Consider the following 12,972-nt stretch of genomic DNA (forward strand, 5'->3'; position numbering starts at 1 on the left):
GCCTTTGCCATTGGCGCCTTTTGGCGGGAATTCGGGACCCGCTTTGGGGCGGCCGCGCACCGCGCGACCGTCCGAGCGGGGCCCAGAGAGAGAGATCCCTCCGAGACAGCGTAAGGTGCATACGTTACTGTTTGTCCGTGCCGGCCTTTGCCGTTCGGACCAGTGCTTACTCGAGCTCGCCCGCACGTGTCCTCTGACCTGCAGCGGCTCGAGCCTGTCCAGCGGGGTCCAGCGACCTCCGACAGGCGTACCTTGCGTTGATTGCCCACTCTCTCTCGCAACCGGCCCAACGGTCGACACGAGAGAGAAATCACAGCACTGCCGCGGGGACATTCTCCTGCAGCGGCGTGCTAGCGGCGCGCATTACTCGAGTCGCTTCGTGCGCGCAGCGGAGCCTTGCTCCTCGCGCGCCCACGGGACGGGGTGACGATTGAGTGCGTGTGTACTGCTGAAGGACGACGTGAATAAACGTCTCCTTTGTGAACTTGGAGGCCTATTTCTTTGCGGCGAATCGCTCTCCTCCCAGCGGAGGTTGAGTGCACTGCATCGGTGTCCCAGTGTGTGTGTGGTGACGGCTGATCGGGGCCCTTGGCTCGCGCGAAGCTCGAACCCGCGGTGGGTGGTGGCCTGTGCCCACGTAGAAACCCACACATTATAACTGATGCCCAGTATGGTTTCCGGAAATTCCGAGCTGCAGAACTAGCTTTGCTTGACCAAAAGGAATACATTTTAACAAATATAGATAGTAAAAGGTTTGTATTAGGGATATTTCTAGATTTACAAAGGCATTTGATTACCTCGACCGAAATCTCCTTCTTGAAAAATTAAAACATTACGGTGTTCGCGGATTAACATTAGAGCTAATTAAATCACACCTCTCACTTCACGTGCAATACGTTGAGCTAAACGGTTATTTTTCAGGTTTAACTTGTACTCAATCGGGGGTCCTACAGGGACGTATTTTAAGACCATTTTTATTTAATATATACTTATAGTAAACGTGGACACGCAGGCTCAGTTCATTATCTATGCCGACGACACTAGCGTTTTTTGCGTTTCTGATAACTGTACAGAATTGTTTAGCACTGCAAACTTCGTGTTATCTAAAGTAGGTGACTGGGCAAAGCAGAATGGTCTAAAATTAATAGTTCTAAATCAAAGGCGATCGTTTTTCGTGTGAAATGAAGACTAGCCCCATCTGAGCTCTGAATTACGCTAAATGGTTCGAAGATAGATATCGTAGATGAATTTAAAACGTCAAGACTTGCATCAGTAGTTGACATTATCTACAGAAACAAGTATTACCTACCCAAGAACATTATGACGCTTTTATACAACTCTCTCTTTTTGTCGTACCTAAATTATTGCATATTAGTGTGGGGCACGACCACAGTGACCAGTGTACAGAAACTCGGTAGACTACAGAGAAAGGCAGTTATAATTATCACACTCTCTGCATATGAATCCAATGTACAGCCATTATTTCAAAAGCTCGACTATTACATGTGGACGAGATGTACAATTACAACCTATGTCCTTCATGAATTAGAGAATGGAGGCAAAACAGCAATATCCTCACAAATTTGGGGGAATCAAATGTTAAAGTTCCATCAGGGTAAGAAAACGCGAATTCTGGAAAGTTGATTCCTACAGAAGAAATTACGCTGCACAAACCCTAAAGCACCGTATTCCTTCGGTCTTAAACTTCGATTTGTCTAAAAACATCGACGTTTTACAGCTGAATGCTAGGCAGCTCACGAATAGTTTTCTTCAATGAAACATAAACCGTACATGACCAACATTAGTCTTGTATAATTCATAAACTCATTTCTCACTGTCATCTCACTTGTGATGCGTTTCTCTTTCGGACACTGTTCGAATGCAGTTGTGCTGCAAATTGAGATGTATTTCATAGTGCTTCCTTTTTTTTATGATTGTGCAAATGTGCGTTCCACCGCAGAGCATGAGGTTTGATTTCCATGTACCTTTACTGTCAGGACTGTACACTTACCATGCCAACTAATTTGTGTTTCTAATGTTTTTCTTGCATAAGGTATGCTGTCAAGTGCAACCTGTCGTTTTCATGAAGGGGGGCGAGGACCAGTCGAGCTGCGGCTGCAGCTTTTAGCCCAGTCTCCCCCCCATCTATTTGATGGAAAATAAAGCTTCTCTCTTTGTCTCTCTCGTGATGGCGCCTTCCGATCACACGCGTCTGGCTGTTATAAACACTGCAGGCACTTGTTTGTGTCAGCCAGTGTGTGTGTGTGTGTGTGTGTGTGTGTGTGTGAGAGAGAGAGAGAGAGAGAGACTCTTTAATGAAGAGCAGAGAATTTAGCCAGTGTGTCTTTGCTTTGTTCCCGCAGAGCAAGGCCCGCCGTGGTCGCCGTGCGCTCGGTAGCGTACGCGACCACGGGGTGGGGTTCGGGCGGTTTTGAACTGGGTGAGCCGCGCTTAAACGGGGAGAACGTGTTTATCTCCCCGATTTGAACCCCACAACATCTGACCAAATATCAAACTTGTCCGCGCGTCAGGGCAGTACGTGGTTGACCAGCCCTCTCGCTGTAGTAGGCCTGGCAATCGAGATAGCCGAAGTGACATGCTAGATACTTCGATACTTCGCTGTCTGATAAACGTTATTCCCAGAGGGAAGAGCCAGTCCCACGACACGTACTGCGCAGTTGACTCGCCAACGTGTTAGGCGGCTGGAGGATGTGGAAAACCTGTTCCATCCCCTCCGTTTCGACGCGGCCGACCATCTTCACCATCGTGCGTCAGGACTACCGTGCTCTAGTGTTCTTCTAGAACACTGTAGTCAGGACAAAGCCACCTAGACACAAGATGGCGCTGGTCAGGACAACCCTGGCTGGGTGAGGAGGAAATTCCCTCACGGGGGAAGCGGAAACAGCTGCGGGAACCACCGCAAGCCGTCACCTGTAGCCGACGCTCTCCCTTACATTTATTTGTACTACGTTTCGAAAAAGTCACGTGACGCTTCCAGCTTTATCTTCGTGTTCCGTAGCGCTGCTGCGGGCTCTCCTTTGTAAATTTAAACACAGACGGCGCGCTACCAGACGTTCTGTCCTGCGCACGCTCACCGAAGACGCGCCGAAACATATCCACCTCGCGCCCTGCCAGTAGCCTTACGCAACCGACTTCGGCCGCCGCTCTCCCGCGCGTTGGCCGAGGGCTTCTGGCTAATCGTGCCTTCACCCTTTAGGTAGACGCATTCCCTCACATTGCAGCTGGGCAACATGAAGACAACCGGCTCACTTCGGCTCTCTCCCAGACGTTCTGCATTTCGTCAGAGCTAACTGACAAACCATGCAAACTATGAGGAAACGCAGAATGACAATGGATACGGAAGAAACACGTACACACACGTAGCGCTCTGTGTGGCGTGACGCCTTTTCCAAAAGTAACAGAGCAGCCGCGCAGGCGGTCGGAGCGGGCTGGCGGCCGAGAGATGGCGCTGCTATCATCGGCGCTGGCCATTGCTACCCGGCTGCGAGTGTAAACTGGCTGACGTAAGCCTGCGTCCTCGCTAAATATGCCAGCACTCCAACAGATCGAAATTGCTCGCCGCACATACTGCCCGCTCACTTCTTTTGAGTCAAGGAAGGAGGGCGACAGAAGTTTGGTTTATGTTTATAAAGCAGGCGACAGCAGTGTCTTGCGTCAGCCATGTTTACACTAGCAGCCGGACGAGAACAGGAGTATTCAGCATGGTATGGCCGATGGCGAGCCGGGGACGGGGAGTAGGGGGCTTCCTTATCTGGCAGAAAATAAACTTATGATCATCATCATCATCATCACTAGCAGCCGGGGAGCAGCGGCCAGCGCCGAAGGTAGCAGCGCCGCCACTCGGCTGAGAGCCCGCTCCCGCCGCTGCAGTCACGACTGCCCGGTTATATATTGGTAAAGACGGTACAGCCGCGGTAAAAATTTAGGGAACGAAAATTTCAAAAAAGAATTTAGTATGCCACTTCCGTTTTTGCTCACATGCTGCCACGTCACCTGTGTGGCCCAATCGTGATGTTCATTTCCTTTTAAGGCGAAAGCCTTTAATGGCTCATTCGCCCGCCCGTCCGTACGGCGTTACATGCAGCGCCTGGGATGACTCATCGACGAGCGCAGCTGCCAAAAGCTGACGTCATCTTCGTCGACAAGTGGAGCTGTCGGCGCGAAGCGTCGAGCGCTGCTCCGTCGCCAGTCGGTGTGCTGCAGCTAGTGGAGGAGGATGGCTCCCAAGCGGTGGGGCCGTAACAAACATAGGCAGTCATTGGCAGTCGAAGCAGCGCGACAAAGGCTTTCGCCTAGCGCACTTTAGGCTGCCAAAGTGCCCCCATAGTTTTTCAATGTGGCCACACTTTTGGGTAACTTGAGAGGAGACGGGGGCTGTGCAAATGGACAATATTTCCCGCAATATCTACCCCGAGGATTCACGAAACGAGCGGTGCGCTTTGCCAAAAACTGTTGAAGTTTTTAAGGGACAACGGAACAGTGGTAGGAGAAAAATTTTCTGTTCCATTAGATGGCACAGATGGAGGGATTTCCGGCTGACCCACTCTGAAGCTATTCTCGCCAACAATAAACACCGTGAGCGCCAACACCAGTCAATATTCGTACTTACGTTTTTTTTAACGCTCTTATCTCCTTTTCATATCCGTTACTAGCGGTCGAACGCAGTGAAAGACATTTCTGAAAACATTTGAAGGGAGCCATAAGTCACTGAAACCAAGGAAAGTACAGGGGGGTTGTGTTTTTTTTAGTTTCTGGCGTAATCCGTCGGAATCAAATTAGTAGTGGAACATTCATTTTATTTATTTATTTGGAATACTGCCAGTCTCTAGTTGAGACCATTGCAGGTGGGCATTACATGTATCAGATTTAACAAAGCGAATCTGATTACTCAAAGAAGCTTTTTGAAATTCAAAACAACAAGGAACAAGGAGGAAGTCATGCAGTGCAGAAAACAGAAACGAAGTTAACAAATTTATACAAGCACTTTCACGAAAGGCAAGTTTAAAAGAAAACATTGGCACAAGAGACTGCGTACTGCAAGATATCGACAAAACTAATCCAAATCGTCAGTGTTTTTCTAGTGCAGAGCAAAAAACTGAAAGTGAATCCGCGTTAGTAATGGATGCATCTAGGCTATTCCATTTTCTTACTAGCGGGAAGAAAGAGTTTTTAAAGGTATCACTGTGATGTACAGTCTTTGTCAAAAGTAACCAGGCTGCACGTTTTTTTCTTCTCAGTCGTACATTAAAGCTATTGTGCCAGCCCTCAAATTCTAAATCTCTGTATGTTAAGAAGAACCCCTGTTCTCACCTTCAAAAAACTTTTGATTTTTAGGGAAGCCGTGAGGGTTCTGTTATACGAATGAGAAGTCAACAATGGAGCCTGGTTACTTGTGACAAAGACTGTACATATTCAGTTAGTGTATTCGCGTGCTGGTTTCTTAATGCTCGTTTCTGTGACAGTGAACCATACTTTGATGGATCAACCTTGAACATGTTATGAAGCAGCTGATAGAGGAATTTTAGACGCGAGCGCATTGCCCTTGTTGATAGTGTTTCGAGCCCGGAGATTGCAGCTAGTTTAGTTGGCGAGTCTGTTTGTTTGTACCTATTGTGAATTAACCTCAGTGCTTTACGCTGTATTCTTTCAAGTTGTGAAGTATTAGTTGCAGACTGACGAAACCAAACTGTGTTAGCATACTCTAGTACAGGTTTAATAAATGCGTTATAAGCTAGAAGCTTAGTTTGTGCTGGAGCAAAACGAAGACATCTTATGCGAAAAAACAGTTTCCGTGATGCAGCTGAGGTGACGTTTTGGATATGTTCGCCTCATCTAAGATCGTTAGTTAGCGTAACACCTAAATATTTGTGTTTGTTAGCGAGGGCCAGCGAAATACCATTGATTGCGTACACATAGTTCGATGGTTGTCTTTTCCTGGTTACTGCAATTACTACAGATTTTTTTGTTTAGTTGACATCCGAGCTTTGGCGGCAGATCTCCAGCCTGCTGCTTTCGAGTGCGTTAGTCTATTTTTTCGAGTTTATTTAAAAAAAAAAGTCAGTTTGGCGGCACGCCCTCTGTAGTTTTCATGCAGAGAGATTTTGCCATCAGTAACATTTTTCTTCCCCTAAAGTTTTAGCGTCATGTCCATCTCCGAAACAAAGTCATTCCATGATCCCTCTGGTGTCTATATGAAAACTTCTGGTACTTAAGCGTTATTGTATTTCTAACCATTTTTTGACATTTCCTATGCAATTTTTGAACATCTTTGTAAAAAAAAAATAACTGCTGGTGTTTTGCGTTCGCAAACTAACGAATTTGCTTTCTTGAGGCCTGCATACTATTTAAGTAAAAAATATTAATTTTGAATCAAAACAACGAGATGTATTTTAAAGGGGGAGTCCCTTGATCATCTCTTTCAAAACATTATACACTGACACTGGAACGTCTCGAATTACTCTGACCAGTAGCCTATACAGTCTATGCTGAGAGAGCTTATGTTATGCACACTGCACCAATAAACAGCATAATACACAACGTTGTGGAGTCGTGGCTCGCCCGACTTCAGCGAGAATCTGCCCCGGTCGGGAAACTGCTACCCTGAGCAGTATGCCACAGACACGGTGTAAGAATATGGCCAGAGACCAGCGTGTGGTGTCCAGCAGACTGGCGGGTATCACTGTAAAAATTTTTACACCCTTAAAGGTGTAACGCTCTTGCCGAGGGCCAGAACCCTTTCAGGGTGTTCACCAACACCTTAAGAGTGTTTGTGAACACCCTTATGATGTTAGGCTGTACATGAACACTCTAAGGGCGTTTTCGTTTGCGCCCATTCTTGCCACAAAAAAACGTCCTCTTTATGCATCTTTACACACCTTTAAAGATACGGGGCATTGCCTTTAAGGTGCAGAGACGACTTTAGACTTGTTAGCTATGCGTAATTACTGTAGCGGAACTTCACCGCACTAAGTCTGCATATACACCTCATACCCATTAGGTTTTCTGTTGAATTCGATTATTTTCCCAAAGAGGCTGCGTCAGCAACAGACAAATCCAAAATGAAGAAAAATACAGCAAGTTTCACCCAAACCAATATTACTTTCGGAATCAGCTGAAGCTATTGCACATAAAGATCTGTAATGCATGGGACACCGCGCAAACGCATAATTTTGTGCAAAATTTGGTGCGATTTTTAACTCGTTTGCTTTGGAGTCCAAGCTTGCAGGCACACCGAGAGATGCTCTAAACTGACAAATGACAGCACGCAACCACCACGGAAGATTTTCACTCTCAAAACGCGCCCGCGTCCGATCAGCAAACATGCCGTAGTCTGCCTGGCGGTTTCACGCGGACGGGCCTCCCGGCAGCGACAAAGCACGCTGTCGGGGTTCATGCCAGCTTGGCTTGCTTACACAGGTCTACATAAGAAACGCATCGGCAGCGGGAATTTCAGATAAGGGAGACTACATCTTATCAATGAATGAGTTGTACGGTGGAAAGTTTTTTTTTTTTTTAATCTGCTGGCGTCTACGTTTTGCCCATGACTCAAGACCACGCTGTTGGATGGACTACGCGAATGGGGTTTTAACCACTAAGCTGGACGCCTCCGCTCCCGCCACGGCGGAGGTTTCGTGTGGAGGATGCAATCGGCGCCCAACTTCCCTGTTGCAGTAGCCGTCGTGAAAAGCCAGCCACTATAGCTCCTGTGCCTCGGAGAAAAATGAAAGGCAGTATGCCACGAAAAGTAAAAATGGCAAAAGCCGCGAAGTGCTTGTTGCAGAATAAAAGCGTACGCGCAACCTAGCGAATTTATCGCCAAAATGCAATTGCAACTTTTAAGAGAAGCTATTTTAACTATGCGAAATGTTTGGCAGCACAGCTTATACATTTTAGGCACCTTGTTTGTACTGTATATCGTAAGCTGATATTGACATCGATGTATATTGTATGCAGTGAACAATTTCGTACTCATCACATTCAAGTGAGCTTCTGGCCACTTCGATATATTTTGCTGCCTGTGCCGTGAAAGTATCTTAGATTATGAAGATAAGAAAAAAAATATTAGGTCACCAGTAGACTTCGAAAGAAACCGCGATAAATACATTAGCCGTTTAATCGGAGAAGGGGCGATTTATCAGTCGTCCAGCCCTGTAGAAAATACTCAATTGCTAGAATGCTCGAAAAAAAAAAATTCTCGCCCGCGTTCCTGCTCTGCTCGCAAGCCGAGACACGCGCAAACGTCTGGAAAAAAAAAAAAAAACCTGCTATAGTTTCGGATTCGCTGCCGAGCGGGACTGCCTCGGTCTCATCGTTTCCGCTTGGCAAGCTGACAGAAGACGCGCCTCAGGGGGTTTGAAATACAAGTTTGTATGAATGAAAGCAAGCCTCGCAGTACAGCGCATTTTTTTTTTCTGCTGACACAGACGCGGCTTCGCAGATCGCCGCGTACATATAACCGACAGTCGCTGCGGGCTTCTCTGTGGGGCTCTACGCTATGTATGCACCATATACAAGGAAATATCCTTGAAGAACGAGACCAAGTTCAAGGAAAGCCACGCTGTCGTCATGTTCCACCGTCAACGAACGAGACGCGATACTCAGAGCGTGCGGTGACAGGTGTATACTTGGCGCCATTGTGTTACACAGTATGTCGCGAGAGTTACAAAAACCTGTTTCTGCGCCGCACAGCGTCACCTGGCCTATGCACAGCATAGACATCAAAGCGCGCGATTTACCAAAGGCCATGGACTTGTGCTACTGCTTTTCATTGGGTGACGACTCTACACTACAGCCGCACTCACACTGAACGCGAACAATGTATGCCGTGGCTTTTAAGCCTTATAAAACATGATACACAGTTGTACGTCGTTACAACGAAGTTAAAGGGGCCCGGTGGTTACTTCGTTGTAAGCGTAGCTTCGTTACAGCCCGCGTTGACAGAGCTTCCAAGGGGAACCGTCATTGCTTCGTTATATCCATTATTTCGTTAAAAGTCGTTTCGTTATAACGAGGTTCGACTATGCTCAGTTCTAAGTGCATCGTATTCGCATAAATATAACGCGCTCGGCTCCGCCGTCGGTGTTGTAGCCGGCCCGGTTGAGGACGTTACGAAACGGCGATAGCGACGGGAGGGCGGAGAGGAAAGAGGAGGAGAAGGGTGCGGCGGGAGCGGGCGAGAGATGTGTCGCGCTCAGTCTGCAACGGTTGCTGCTAGACGAGCCGTTCCGAGCAGACTCAGCAGTCAACCGAAGCCTAGCGACCCTGCAGTTCGACACTACATGTTTCGTCTGCGATCGCCAATGAATCCGCAAATACCTCGACAACTGGGCTCAAATTTCGCAATACCGAGTATAACGTAATCGTCGGCCTATTTTTTTTTGTTTTGTGACATGGCGGGAGCGTTCAGTCACCCCTCTGGTTGTTTTCGCAGAGCTGTTATTGAATAACTTAGTCTTTTTTCTTTTTTTTTTGGTAGACCTTCACCAAAAGCTGTACCCGATCGCGTTACAAGCATCGTACATTCTGGTAACTACGATGAATACCGATTACATCGAATAACCTTTCAAATCAGAATGGTGGTGGTAGAATGAGTTTAACAAACGACAACGACAAAAAAAAATTCTTAGTCTTCGTTCTTGACGCCACTCCTCCCTTCAACAGCTGTTTCACGTAACGAACAACTAGCTCAAACTATGTTTCCTATAACAACGACCATAGTTTTCGTTACGGCGGCTGTAAAAAGAGACACACGTGGAGAGGGTATAATTCGCGCACCCGAGCTTAATTAACGCATAAAACCACTCACCGCACGTAGTGCCGAGACGCCTCCTGCACTGGCACGGCCTAGGCGACATTCCGCAACTCACAAGCGCCACGTATCAACACACGAGAGAGAATATCGCCTCCGCTGCCGCACAAAGCACGCGCTAACGCCGCGGACTCTTGACCGCGCCCCGGCGTAAAGGCGACGACCAACGCAACCTGCCTCGGCGCTGGTCTGAGCGGTGCAGATAGCGGCGCGCGCGGATACATGCACGCGCGCCATCTGCGAGAGAGTACTTCGTTCTCGTATCTTTCGTAACAGCGCTTCGCGACCAGCTTGACGCGCCGCGCATATCGTTTACAGGGAGACTGGGAGGACAACTCTCTAACAGCTTTTCTCTGTACAACTCTGTACAGCTCTGTAGAGCGATGGGTAAACAGCGAGGAAGATCTTGCGATGTTTGTGGCTTTGTTCCAAGCTAAGTAAATAAAGATGAATCAAATAAATATCCGCAACTTCCCTGGCGACGCGAACAAATCAGCTTGGGTGGCCACTGCGCGAGAAAGGCAGAACAGCGCAAGCTACACGGGGACAAGGAAGTAGACGAGGCACACACAGCGCTGTGTGTGTCTCGTCTACTCTCTTGTCACTGTGTAGCTTGCTCTGTTCTGCCTTGTGATGAACCAACTAGCACGCGATGTCTTATATAGGTTTAACACGAGGCGAACACGCCTCGTGTTAAAATGCAACACACTCTCGCGACCACCGCGGTGGCTCAGTGGTTATGGTGCTCGGCTGCTGACCCGAAAGACGCGGGTTCGATCCCGCGCCACGGCGGTTGCATTTCGATGGAGGAGAAATTCTAGAGGCCCGTGTGCTGTGCGATGTCAGTGCACGTCAAAGAACCCCAGGTGGTCGAAATTTCCGGAGCCCTCCACTACGGCGTCTCTCATAGCCTGAGTCGCTTTGGGACGTTAAAGCCCATAAACCGACCGACCGACCGACCGACCGACACTCTCGCGCTGTACATTGCACATCGTCCATCAACTAATGCTAGCGTCAAACTAACATTCGTGCTTTGAGCTATGTGGCGGTAGCGATAGAGGGATGCGCACTGCATTTGTTGGCGTGGACAACATTGTGGCAGAAACAAGGCACTAGGGCAGTACTGGGAGTTGACAGCATTGCAATAGAAACGCGACACTGGAGTATATACATAGGCCGCCGGCTAGTACATTGGGTAAACTGGCAATGACGTTAAAAAAGTTGAAGACGTGCACTGGCTCCCTGGGTCAGTAGACACCTCAGTCCCACTTTCAGGTACATGGCCGTGGTGTCTGCCTGAAAAAAACTGTGCTGACAGCGGTGGCGTTTGATGAAGGCGAAACGCACGACGCCTGTTTAACCGCAGGAGATTGAAATTTACCTGGAGCCCTCCATCACGCCCTCTATATACCTCTTCTTTCTTTAACTCCCTCCTTCCTTCGTTCCCCGACTGCGCGGTTGAGGTGTCCGAGAAGTGAGATAGTTAATTACCGCGCCTTTGCTTTCTTCACAACCGATGTATTTGAGTATTAACCACTCGTGTCGTTCTTTGTAGCTATATGTTTACGTCTATTGGGCAGCAAAACGAGAGAGAGTAAACCTTGACCGCGCCTAAACCCCAGGGCAGGACCCCAGGGTTCTGGTGGTCAGCTTCGGTGCAGGCCGGAAGCTCTTGACTCCTGGCGGCATTCTCAGCCAGTCGGATTGCTTTCAGTTTGTTCTTCTGTTCTGTTCTGTGCAGACTTGGTTGTTATCCCCGCTATTCTTCCTGGACACTTCTCACATTCCCAAATAATATGGTCTAGTGACCCCCCATCCTCTCATTGTTTACATCTGTCCGACCTTACTTCTGGCCATATGTGGTTGACCAGAACGGGGTTTGGATATATGTCCTCTCCAAGTTGTTTCTTCTGCTTTGTTCTGGATCAGGTGGGGAGTACGAGGTCTGTTAGAAAAGTATCCGACTTTATTTTTTTTTTGCTAACACCTGATGGATATGAGACATATGTCCTCTCCAAGTTGTTTCTTCTGCTTTGTTCTGGATCAGGTGGGGAGTACGAGGTCTGTTAGAAAAGTATCCGACTTTATTTTTTTTTTGCTAACACCTGATGGATATGAGACAAGCGCGCTTGCATCAGGCGACCTTGAACCTTCATGCGCATGCATGAATTTTTTCCCGCCTGCCGATAGCGTCAGTCGCTGGGAAGCAGCGTTTGAGTGAGGCAGTGTGCAGTGCTCTCGTCGGTTTTTTATTGCAAGGAAAATGGCGGAGTGAAAGGAGCAGCGCTACTGCAACAAATTTTGCCATAAACTTGGCGACAGCCGAGTGGAAACCATTCGAAATATTCAGAAGGCTTTCGGTGAAGATGCTATGAGCAACACACAGTTTAAGCAGTGTTACAATTGTTTTAAAGATGGCCGCACATCGGTGGAGAACGAGCCACGCTCCAATCGGCCATCAACATGCCAAAATGACCAGGTCCTTGCCGAACTGAACGCTATGGTGATGCGGGACTGTCGCGTGACTATCCGAGAAATTGAGGAAGAGGTGGACATAAGCAATTTCTCCGCACATTCCATTATCACCGAAGATTTGGCCATGGAGAGAGTTGCGGCGAAATTCGTGCCGAAGCTGCTCACGGTGGAGCAAAAGCAGCTTCGTGTTGAAGTCTCACAGGACATGCTGGATTCCGCAAATAGTGACTCTGACTTCATCAACATCATAATCACTAGTGACGAGTCTTGGGTGTACAGGTACGACCCGGAAACCAGATCCCAGTCGTCAGAGTGGAAGCATTCCACGTCACCAAGACTTAAGAAGGCCCGCCAAGTGCGCAGCAATGTGAAAGTGATGCTGACTGCTTTCTTTGACACCCTCTGTGTGGCAGACCACGAGTACGCACTCTACAGGGTCAAACAATGACCAAAGAGTACTACAGGGATGTCCTCCGTTGCCTACGTGATGCTGTGCGACGCAGGAACCCGGAGCTGAGGTCAACAGGAAATTGGCGCACCCATCGCGCCAATGCTCCTGCACATTCCTCGCACTCGAATCAGATTTTTTGGTGAAAAACCAGACTCCTGTAGTTCAACAGACTCCTTACTGTCCTGATATGGCCCCTGCGATTTCTGGCTGGTTCCCA

General features: G+C 48.2%; 1 protein-coding gene across 2 annotated transcripts in view; it reads right to left on the reverse strand.

The window, feature by feature from the left end:
* The window catches only part of LOC149332935 (BTB/POZ domain-containing protein 6-like), a 32,067-nt gene extending 22,060 nt beyond the window's left edge, over window positions 1-10,007 (reverse strand). The window contains exons 1-2 of one of the 2 annotated variants that reach the window (XM_089558482.1): window positions 9,827-10,006; window positions 4,631-4,698 (exon numbers count right to left, since the gene is read on the reverse strand). Coding sequence is in view for 1 of the 2 variants with exons in the window: in XM_089558481.1 (XP_089414607.1) it covers window positions 9,827-9,875 (49 nt within the window). In the remaining variant the exon portion in view is untranslated. Of the gene's footprint in view, window positions 1-4,630; window positions 4,699-9,826 lie in introns of both variants that reach the window. The other variant, XM_089558481.1, reaches the window with a different exon arrangement.
* Window positions 10,008-12,972: the final 2,965 nt, after the last annotated feature.

Source organism: Amblyomma mixtum, chromosome 8, assembly GCF_055824585.1.
Source record: "Amblyomma mixtum isolate Tamu chromosome 8, ASM5582458v1, whole genome shotgun sequence".
NCBI classification, from domain to species: Eukaryota; Metazoa; Arthropoda; class Arachnida; order Ixodida; family Ixodidae; genus Amblyomma; species Amblyomma mixtum.